The sequence below is a fragment of the Lathyrus oleraceus genome, chromosome 1 (genome assembly GCF_024323335.1).
Source record: "Lathyrus oleraceus cultivar Zhongwan6 chromosome 1, CAAS_Psat_ZW6_1.0, whole genome shotgun sequence".
Lineage (NCBI taxonomy): Eukaryota > Viridiplantae > Streptophyta > Magnoliopsida > Fabales > Fabaceae > Lathyrus > Lathyrus oleraceus.
Genome location: NC_066579.1, coordinates 110202300 through 110213916, shown reverse-complemented (window position 1 = coordinate 110213916; position 11617 = coordinate 110202300). Strand labels below are relative to the sequence as shown.

At 33.8% G+C, this 11617-nt stretch overlaps 1 protein-coding gene across 2 annotated transcripts; it reads right to left on the bottom strand.

Annotated features, from left to right (window-relative positions):
* Positions 1-641: 641 nt before the first annotated feature.
* LOC127120161 (uncharacterized) lies at positions 642-5941 on the bottom strand. 2 transcript variants are annotated; one of them, XM_051050568.1, is made up of 13 exons: positions 5681-5941; positions 4583-4680; positions 4345-4431; positions 4136-4247; positions 3730-3975; positions 3371-3607; positions 3014-3256; positions 2470-2907; positions 1989-2131; positions 1676-1873; positions 1467-1557; positions 1096-1372; positions 642-1003 (listed from the first exon to the last, which is right to left on the bottom strand). In XM_051050568.1, exons 1-13 carry the CDS (start codon positions 5822-5824, stop codon positions 867-869), a joined length of 2451 nt encoding a protein of 816 aa, XP_050906525.1. In that variant the 5' UTR covers positions 5825-5941; the 3' UTR covers positions 642-866. The 2 variants fall into 2 exon arrangements, with proteins under 2 accessions (XP_050906525.1, XP_050906530.1); XM_051050573.1 differs by lacking the exon at positions 3730-3975.
* Positions 5942-11617: the final 5676 nt, after the last annotated feature.

The following is an 11617-nucleotide window of genomic DNA, read 5'->3' as shown; positions in this document are numbered from 1 at the left end:
TCTTTACATGTATAATGCAATATTTTTTAACCTTCTATATTACTTAAATTTGTTTAACACGATGTCTTGAAAAAATTAGTTTTATCTTACCACAACAAATTCCTCATGATATAAAAGAGAGTTGCAAGTTTCATTGATTAGTATTGGTTGAGGCCAATTGAAAGTTAAGATTCATCCACTACAATAATCCAAGACTAAAAATACTCCTAAGGAGATATTTTCACTTTTAGATGATTTTGAAATTTAGAAAAATATTTAAATTATCCATTCAAAAGAATATGGTTAATGCTTTTATATTAAAGTATAGATGAGTTTAAAAAATTGGATTTAAAAATCCTCATCATCAAAAGTATCATAGTTAATATTAGCAATTTTGGAATAAATGAGGAAACATGACATGCTTAATTCGAGAATTTAACACTGTTGATTAAAAAAGTCTTGATAATTGCATAACCAAAATTCTATTTAAGGCCAGCCAAATATTAATACAAGGGCAACAATTAAAATACCATTAATTCTTAGTTAGATTATAATAAGTGTAGGGTTAGTGCTTCCAAAACTCAACAAATTATGTAAAACATAAATAGCTAAAAATATACTTTAGCCAAAATGGAATCATCATTCGATAGACATGCATCATCTAATGAAAACATGATTCTACTACATAATAAAAAGTTAATACCAACAAAGGTTTAGTAAAAAAACATTAGACCACAATATTTGGTCATTCTACATCATAATTATTAGGTGGAAAAATACAGTAAAACAAGAGAAACCAGCTACAAGATGTAACTAATATCACCAAAGTATTTTGAACTGGAAAAGACACTTCATTACATTTTATAAGCTTTAAATATCTCAAACAATTATACTGAGGCAAGCTTTGGAAGCCATCTTCTCCTTGAGGAAATGTACTTATTGACCTCATCCTTCTGCTCATCTCCATAAACAACCCATTTTTCATCAACTTGAACAGCAGAATCTCCACCGTCTATCTTGAGATCTGTATGTTGATAACCGTTAGTAAACTTGCTACAGCCTAAATCTTAACGGTATCATTCACAAAAAGTTAAGCTAATTTGTTTCGAAAATTACCTTGTAACAAGAAAGAATATTCATCATTACAGCTTTTAAATTTCCAGAATGTCTTGCCACTATTATCCAAGTACTCCGGATCAACTCTCACTGCATCACAACATTGGTTCCATTTAGGGACTGTTCCCTTTGCCTCAAGAAGCTCTGTATGCGCTTTAGCTGATTCGCTTTTAATTTTTGAGAGAAGAGCATCATATTCTGAAAATGAGAAGGTACCCCCATTTGATATAACAGCTTTTGCCATTTCATCCTGCAACTTTTGCTTAAGACTCTTTTCCTATAGATAACATATACACAACAATATGAACACCATATGAAATTTTGCAATAGAACAAATCTAGACACAAATAAAACAACTAGTGTCATCTTACCTTTTCCCTTGCTTCGGCAACCTTCAATCTTGCTGCTTTCTTTTCCTCAGTTAATATTGCATTTTGATCATCAATATAACTCCTTAGCTTCCTGAACATATCAAAGCAAGTACCAGACAACTTTTAAGTGTTATTGAGAAGACATAGGCAGGGGGAGAAAGTAATAGGAAAGTTCTCAACAATTTTCTATTTAAACTTGAAATACTTACTTTGTGCCTAGAGCTTCATCACAAATAAAATTCAGAAGGATAAGCTTTTTAGATAAGTTCAGTTCATTATATCCACTAATGCCTTTATTTAGCCAATCAAGCGGAAATTCTTTTAGCCCAAGATTGGATTCAGTAATTAAATCCTTCAAAACATTCAACCATGAATGTTTTCCATTGCTAGCAGTTAAGGATGAAGACCTAAACCAAAGTGATCCAAAGATAATGAAGTTTATTCCAAACATACTATACAAAATAAATCCCTCCCACCCTTCAGAAATGAAATAAATTAAAGAGTTAAATGGACTCAACTTACTCAATGTCTGACTCAGATACTATTAGAGTCAATAGTTTGATTTGGAACTCAACCACTAAGGTGTTTTGTCCACATCGCAAATTTCGCTTACGTATCAAAGTTCTTAAAATAGCTCCTGCTTCCCCTTTCTTGACATCAAGAGCCTAAATTTTGCAAGAGGAAAAATGTGAGAAAACATGTTAAAGCAATTATGAAAGTATGTAACGCTATTAAGTGTGAAACAAAATTATTTAAGCTATGATAACACTCGTATGTCTAGAGAATTTAATTCATTGTGAAGGAACAAATCAATTAAATGGCCAATTGCATGTTAAGATTACATGGTATTAGTAAAATAGCAAGTAGTTCTAATAGTGTATCATGACTATTAGTATTAATTTGACCTTTAGAGTAAAATATCATGAATGATCAAATAAATATGTAAGAGAAAATTCAACATTAGAACAAGAAACTGAATTCTAATATTGGTAATAAGGCATACCTTTCCAAACACTCTGCAGAATTCTAAAAATTGCAATGCATTCCCAACATCTTCTAGTGCAAACTCAATGTCCAATACTTTTGTCATCTCAGTGCCAAGGGGCAAAGGAATCTCTTCCTTAACTTTTTGTGCTTGCAAAATTATAGCATTTTTAGACTTGGCACTAGCATTGTCACCTTCATCCATCACAAGAGGAGCATCCATCTGAACATGAATCACACCATGACTCACCTCAACTTTTGTTTCCATTTCAGCATTTTCACTTCTTTTGACTTCGCCATTTTTTTGGCAAGCCCCCTCAACATTGTTGCCATTAGATAGTTCACGTAACTTTTTCTGCTTCATTTCCTTGGTTTTCACATTTTCATCTTCTAAACCTTTGTTTTCATCTAATGAGTTTTTCTGATGTGCTTCTCCAGATAGATCCACTACAAGCTCCTATAGTATATAACATGAAAATCAAACATTAAACAACTATACAGTTTTGCTTCAACAATCATTAGTTTCCATTGAATTTAAGAACATTAACCACACCATGACTCACCTCTGCTTTTGTTTCCATTTCAGCATTTTCATTTCGTTTGACTTCAACATCTAAAGCTCCATGACAATGTTTGGGCCTTTTCAGTATCTTTTTCTGGCAAGCCTCCTCAACATTGTTGCCATCAGATATCTCATTTAACTTCTGCTTCATTTTCTTGGTTTTTGCATTTACAACTTTTAAACCTTTATTCCCACCTAATGAGTTTTTCTGTTGTTCCTCCCCAGATCGAACCACTAAATGCTCCTTTAGTATATAACACAAAAATCAAACATAAAACAGGAGAAATTCAACACAATTTTGCTTCAACCTTCAATAGTTCCAATAACATACATGAACATGAATCACACCATGACTCACCTCTACTTTTGTTTCCATTTCAGCATTTTCATTGCTTTTGACTTCATTTTCAGGAACTCCATTACAACGTTTCGGCTTTTTTGACATCTTCTTTTGACAAGCTCCATCAACATTGTTGCCATTAGATATTTCTTTTAATTTTCTCCGCTTCATTTTCTTGGTTTTCTCGTTTTCAACATTGTTTCTACCTAATGAGTTTTCCTTCTCTGGTTCCCCAAATAGATCCACTGCAAACCCCTATATTATATAACAAAATGAAAATCAAACATTAAAACTAATATGAAAATCAACACATGTTTGCTTCAACCATCATTAGTTTCAATTGCATACATAAACATGAATCACACTATGACACTAACCTCTACTTTTGTGTCCATTTCAGCATTTTCATTTATTTTGACAGCATTGTCTGAAACCCCCTTACTATGTTTAGGCTTTTTCAATATCTTGTTTTGGCAAGCATCATTAACATTGTTGCCATTAGATATTTCCTTAACCTTTTTCTGCTTCATTCTCTTGGTTTTCTCCTTTTCAACCTTTAAACCTTTGTTTTCACCTAATGACTTATCCTTCCCTAGTTCACCAAATAGATCCACTACAAGCTCCTATATTATATTTAAAGAAAAAAACTGAGTCAACCATAAAACTACTATATAGATAAATGCATGTTTGCTTCCGTCATCATGAGTTTCAAATGTATACATGAATAGGATCCTTATTAACCATCAAACAAAGTTACAGAAAATGGAGATAACATCAACACACCTTCTCCAAATCATGAGAAGCCTTCTTGCTGAGCATCTCTGACACGGAGTTAAAACCAGATTTCTTTGCAGTATGAACTAATAAACCAGTAGGTTGTTGACCTTTTCTTTTCCTACAAGATCACTTTTCTTTCAAAACTAACACACAAAATGGTATAAAATGAAAACAATAACACAAACTTCAAAACATACATTCAACCCACAACTTACATGCAAATACTGCAGTTGCAACTGCCTTTGCACTTTGGACACATCCAATCACTCAATAGATCTACCTCTTCTGCCTTTTCCCCATATCTAAATTCAACACAATAATAATCAACAAGTGAAAAAAAACACAACAAATTAGTTTACCTTTGTACTCTTAATAAAATAGAACAATCCTCTAAAATTATAACCAAATAAAGAAAATTAAAAATAAAATAAATAAATAAAAAGTGAACCAAACCTGTTCAAGAGGCACTTGTGACAAAACCTAATGGTACAAGGCTTCCCATTCTTTGGATTCTTACAAGCAGCAGAAAAATCCATTGTTTTTTGACGGCACTTCAATGTGAAAAAACCAAACAGACAATGTGTTAGCAACAAAATGGCCTTCAATACTGGAAATCAAAGAGATATAGTGTCTAGCTAGTCAAATAAAACCTCAAAAAGTTCACATTTTTCATATAATTTCCAGTGTCTCATAATAAGTCATATCAAAAGTGTTCTCTCCCAAAAATACACACACCTCAACACTTTTAAAACACCAACACATGCATGAACAAATGTGTGCGCACGCACACACACACAATAACAAAAAATCAAAATACAAGAAACATACACACACACAATAACAAAAAATCAAAATACAAGAAACATACACACACACAATAACAAAAAATCAAAATACAAGAAACATACACACACACAATAACAAAAAATCAAAATACAAGAAACATACACACACACAATAACAAAAAATTAAAATACAAGAAACATACACACACAAAGAGTAAACCTTCAAACACCACCACCCTACAAACCCATCAAATAATTATTTGATTTTCATATTTACTTAATGAGTTACACAAAGGAAAATAAAAAAGTTATGCAATCCCAATACAGATTTTGAGTTTCGAGTTGAGCTACCATATTCTCAAAGCAAACCAAATACAACACATGTTTACGCTGGCATGACAACAGTATACTTCAAACACCAATCTTAGCATATTAATTAAAATCCATAACCAGATCTACAAGAAAATCAGAACATCAATATTTTCTATAACCAGATCCACATCTTTATCTGCCCTTAATTTTACTTCCTCGCTTCAATAAATCATCTAACCCATAATTAAACAATCACATCACATAATAAATTACAGCACAATCTGAACCTATAAATCACTAACACGTCCACACCAGTAATAATTTAGGTCACCAAAAACATAGATCTGAAATAGATAATCATGCTTTATTCAATTGAATGCTATATAATCTGTTAAATGAGTATAATTAATATCTATCAACATGTTATCATAAGAAACCTAGGAACTGAATCAACCTGATGGCAGGATTTTCCATTTTCAGAATCATAGATTCGGCTTCCAACGACCCGAACCCCGCGCGAATTGTTCCGGCTCACTTGCTTTGCGCCGACATCAACTTCGCTCTCATTCGGCTGTAGTGGAGATGAATCGATTTCCATTCTGGTAGCAAAAACACAGAATGATAGAGAATAAGGAAGAGCGGGAGAAGAAGAAAGAGAGGGGTGAGTGATTTAGGGTTTGAAATGAAAATGAACGGAGAGGTTAATAAATGTAACACTGTGTGTTCAAATTTGTTTTCCCTCTTTCTATAAGGTGTTGGCGGGAAGAGAGAAATGTAAAATTTTGATTTGAAGATTCGTGGACATTAATTTCAAATTTTCAAATTTGGTGGGAATTTTTTCATTTTTTACGGGGTCGTTTCAATTTGAGAAATAAAAAGGCTTAGCTTTTCAATTTGGAATAAATGTAATTTTTAAGTGTATATTTTTAAGGTGATTGATTTATGATGGAAAATGTCATTTGTTCTTCGTTGTTATTTTTATGTTACTTATTTAATTAAAAAATTAAAAAAATAGTTATTTGGTTAAGAAATTAAATTATTTAAGGATTTAATTATCGGTTAATTGTAAGAGTGAGATTTATAATTTTTTGTTTGACTATTTTTTTTAACTACATCTAAAATATAATTATGGATAATGGTGATGAAATGACCATATAACAAATTTTATAGTGAGAGTGTAATGAATTCATTATTTTATATTGAATTGTTTAAATTGTATGTATTTTTAATGCGTTTTAAAATATAAATAACTATTTTGAATTGTCAGTGGCTCATTAAGACCGTTTCAATATATATATTTAATCCAGTGAAGACACATTAGTTTGAAATCAAGACGCATTAGTTACGAACATATGGACTTGCACTTACTAGTGATGCATAAGAACACATCCTTCCTCTCATCATAATTGTTAAATTGTGTGACTACTCGTACTCCACTTTCTATATAAGTGAGACTTTGAGTTACAGTCAAGTACGATTCAACTTGTACTTGCTAAGTTTCTCCTCAAACACATATTTAATTAAGTGTCATATTACTAACCTTTTTGGAAGTACCTTTTTTGGTCACTCGATAATTCTTACCACCGCACTAGAAGCATCTACATGGTGGTGGTCATCGACATATCGCCAATTCTCTATTCTAATACGGACTAGTGGTGCCGTCTATGGGAATCGTCTTTTAATTCTCTCAAAAAAAAATATTCTCTCATATTTCCTCAATTGTACCACTATAGTCGTTTTTCAATTATAACTCTAAGCATCCATAACTTTTTTTTGTTGATCCTTCAATGGAAGATTCAAAACCAAATTGTACTTAAAACACCATCAACGATTTTCAATCAGATTCTTCAAGATAATGCTTTGCTAATTATTTATCTAGTCGATGAGGATCCATGATTCCTCAATCGATAGTTTTTCAGTATTGTCACCACAAAACCAGATTTCTCACATTTTGCTTCATCCACCACAACCTCGTATTCATCCTCATCGCACTTTGGTTCTAGCATCGGTACATCACCTTGAACGACTTCAAACCTTGTCGGATGCATTAAATATAAACGAGCTTTTGTTAAACGTTTTCAATCTAATGCGGCAATATAATGAAATGCTCATTTGTGTCAAAGAAACCAAAATAATATGGCAATTGAGATTACAACACATTTAAAGGGTTTTTAACGCGACCACTCTAAATCTATCTTAGGGAATGCTTCCGTCGATGTCAGGTTGCAGTCGTAAAGAGCTCAAAAGTTTCTAATGAGGCATCCCCCCCCCCCCTCATTGTCACAATAATTCACATCCATATGACTCTAGTGATGGAAATACCAGTCATACGTCGTCTAAATAGTATGGTTGAATGGGTCCTCGTTCTTCCCATCGATCGTGAATGAGGTATGAGCATGACTTTACAAAACAGTATATCATCCATCGTTGACGAATCATATTCACAAAATAAATCATTGAATGGCACATCCATAAGTCTTTTGGAGACACACCTGAATATGGAAACTTATTATGGCATCAGAGACCATGATAAGCACGTCGAGCATGTGTGCATCGTGCTAGACTATCACCAATGCAAATGAGTGAAAAAGTGCAACCTTTTTTATCTCACCTCAAAGAAAAACATTATAACATGTTCAAAGGTTCGAAAGACAACTCTATTAATAATTAGAGAACATTATGCGATGAGTTCACATCCCACTTCACAATATGTAAACTCCAACCAAATACAATGGTTGTCCTTAACGCTATTATACAAAGAAGTAAGTGTTGAACATATGGTTCCACACACAATATGAGAGGTGAATTATGGGAGTTTTAAAAACAATGGTTTAAAACATAATCATTTTCTAAATCAGAGTTTGAAAATATTTTAATGAAAAAAAAATTGGATATGCGGCGGAAAGTAAGGATAAAGAAAATAAGCGAAAAGTAACAAGTTAAAGGAATAAAGATAACACCGTATATTTATAGAGGTTTGGCATTAAAGAAGTTACTTACTCCTCTCGACAATAATTTATCTTGAAAGTACCCAATAATGCTTGAGATCTTTTAAAAGGTTAAGCCCATTAACCCCCTTATACAACGAAAATGAAGTTACAGATTAACATCCAACCAAACAAAGAACACTAAAATGAAGTGGTTGGTCTTCATAGTAAATAATGAGTGAAGCTTTAAGCGGATAGTCTCCAAGCCAAATTGATATTTTTTTACAGACTTATCTCGAACTAAATTGGAGTTTTAAGTTGGTTATCCTTTAAACCGAACTCCGATTTCATACAGGGCTGACCACAAACCCCCGAGGTGCGCACCTTGAATGGATAACGCAAAGACTCTTCCTAGAGTAGACCTTTTTCGTCGATATTGTCATAAGCGGCTCGCCCATTGCAAGGCGTGGATTAGACTAAGATCTATGACTCTAGGAACCTTAACTAAACATCGTAGTGCTAATCTGATCAGTCACCATTTGCATTAAGATTTCGTTACTGATCCTACAAGAAACTGAGGCTTTTGAAACACTATGCAAGCATTTTTGATACTTTTCGAGTCAATTTTACTTCTGGTATTATATTTAAGCATTTCCAGTCATTGTTATATTTTAATTATATTTTTCTGATTTTATGCGTGGGATAACTGTGTTTTTATCCGGCAGGTCCAGGTAGAAGAACCAGGGAACTCAGAACGAGACAATGTGAGATTTCGGCAAGCAAAGAAGCAGAAAACCCCGACACAGGAGGCCTGACACGGCCACCCGTGTCACCTGATACGGGCCGTGTCAAGCAAAGGAGGGCATGTTATAGAAGACAATGGCCTGACACGGCGACCCGTGTCAGCTGACACAGACCGTGTCAGGCACCATACCCAGTCGTGTCACCCATGCCAGGGGCGTGTCAGCCAGGACAGTAGGCTGACACGGCCACCCGTGTCAGCTGACACGGACCGTGTCAGCCCAAGCCCAAAATTTCAGTTTTCTCGGGCTTTTGTTCATCGAGCTTTTTCAAAGATATTTTTGGACATGTCCAACTGCTGCTTGGAATTTTCACTACAAAAGAGGACCTTTTGCCTAAGGAAAAATCATCTGGGAACAAGGAAAAAATACAGTATTATGAAGCAATCAAGTATTATAGAGATCAAGGCATTCTAAGAGCCGAAGGTTTTCATGAGCGGGAGCGATTGAAGATCAAAGTCATCCAATTACTTGTAATGTGTAATTTTTATCTTGCATTTGTTTTAAACAATATGAGTAGCTAAACCCCCCAATGCTAGGGGGTGTCCCTAATTTAGAATTGTAACAAATTTGAGTTTACATTTGCATTTATAATATTATTTTTACGGTAACCTTTTGATGTGTTTATTGCTTTCTCTTTCGGACTAATCGAGATTGATTTGTGGTTATCAATTAGGTTGGACCGCCATTAATAAGGTTTTCATAAGGTTACTCTACAGTAGATATCACCTATGACTAGGGATACCCTATATGAACCAGAGTATTCTTGATATTATAAAGCTTAACTTCGCCTTAATTAGCTATGACGAGAAGAGAATAAGAGCTTTGACAAGGCGCTACGATTAGAAACGTTATTCTAGGCCATGTCTTTCCTTCCACCCCGCTGCCTGCAATGATCAACCAGATGTATGGTATTCATTCCAGGTATTATCCCTAACTTGTGCTTCTAATGCCTACAAATCAACAGTCATTGTCTATCCCCTAACAAGGGCAGAGGAACTAGGAACATAACCATAATTATTTTCAAACCAGACCTCGGATTGATTGAGAGAGAAGGATCCTCTATTTTTGACCACTACCCACATCATATAGTGAGATGTTGTCTCAACTAATTCATAATTCTTTGGTGTCTCCTGATTTGCAGTAGCTATCAAGGGTAAGTATTTGTTTTGTCGCATCCACGGGGAATGGTGTGATATCAATGTCATTCAACAGTTACTATGATTTTAAGTGTAAATTTGTAAGATGTTAGATGGTTTAAAGCTACAAAATGTAAAACAGATGAATGATAAATAAAGTTTTAGAGAGATGAGAGTTTGCCAGGATTGACTTTCATCCACCAATCGAATATGTGATTTACCAATCAGTTATACATAATCTAAACATTTATCAATATCATCATGTAGCCGACAATGTTTATGTCTAAACTCAAGACGAAAGTTCAACCTATTGTTGAATCAATGATATCTCAGCCTATTAAAAAATATAGTAGCATTAAGACTCGATACTCAAGTGAATGTTAAATCTAAATTTATGTCTAGAGTTTAACATCCAACAGATGATTATCCTAGATCGAGATTCAAAGAGTATTTCTTAATAACAGTTCCAATCAATATGTAAAATAAGTAAACAAGGACAACATTGCTACTAATGCATGAATGGATTGTACATAACACCGTGATCAATAAAAATACATATCGTGACAGTGAACTACATCCAATCCCAACAAGAAAGGGATTTAGCTACTCGTGATAGCTTGATACAAAGAGAAGAATGAAGAAGATACATGCATTAATCATGATTTCTGAACAATTGATGCGAACCCAGCTTATGATCTTCAAGAAGCACCCTCTCTAGTTGTTTTCTAAGTTCTCTCTCTTCAAAGTGTCATATATCTAAAAATATGAAGTGCAAAGCTATTTATACAAACCAGAAAAAGCAAATCGTGTTAACCCCCATCAAAACACACTTAGCGTAGCTAAAGGACAAAACCCATCAAACCGTCTTAAGTGGCGCTTAGTGCCACCAGACTGCGCTTAATATGAAAGCCACTGCCTTCGAATATTTAATGGTTCTTTGGCCGTGCTAAGCCCCACCTTCTAGCACGCCTTTGATCCAAAAATGCATGTAGAAGCCATTGTTTTTTCCTTTTAGCATCCAAACTCCTCCAATGCAACAAAATTACACAATTAGATGCAAAATGATTAATCTTCATAATATTTACATGATTGAACTAAAAAGCTAAATTTACACAAAAGTTTAGGGATCGGTATACAAATCCAATGAATTAAGCTAATAAGAGACATTAAATTATACTATTAATCAACATAATTGGCCCATTAACAACTCTCCCTAACTTAGAACTTTGTTTTTCCTCAAACAAGAGTCTTTCAAACCTAAAGAAACAAGAGCAACTATCAAGATTTCACATGATCAAACAAGTTTTGAGAAAATAAGATAAATGTATGGTTCAAATTTTCAAAAGCACAAGCAAAGTGATGCTTACCACTATACTACAACCAAACCATGATCATGAAACAAATTCTAAATACAAAAATCATGTCATAAATTATAAATCAACACATGCTCAACTATGAATCACATCTGGCACACATCTTCAAATTGTGATGAAGAAAAAAAATTAGGGACTTGACTTACATCCAA

Bases quoted from the DNA above. Each gene is read 5' to 3' on its own strand.
- LOC127120161 (XM_051050568.1), bottom strand. From the start codon at position 5,824: ATGGAAATCGATTCATCTCCACTACAGCCGAATGAGAGCGAAGTTGAT. The intron at 4,432-4,582 runs GTTTGGTTCACT...TGTTGAATTTAG, and splicing joins CACAAGTGCCTCTTGAACAG to ATATGGGGAAAAGGCAGAAG. The intron at 1,004-1,095 runs GTAATTTTCGAA...ATCAACATACAG, and splicing joins ATATTCTTTCTTGTTACAAG to ATCTCAAGATAGACGGTGGA.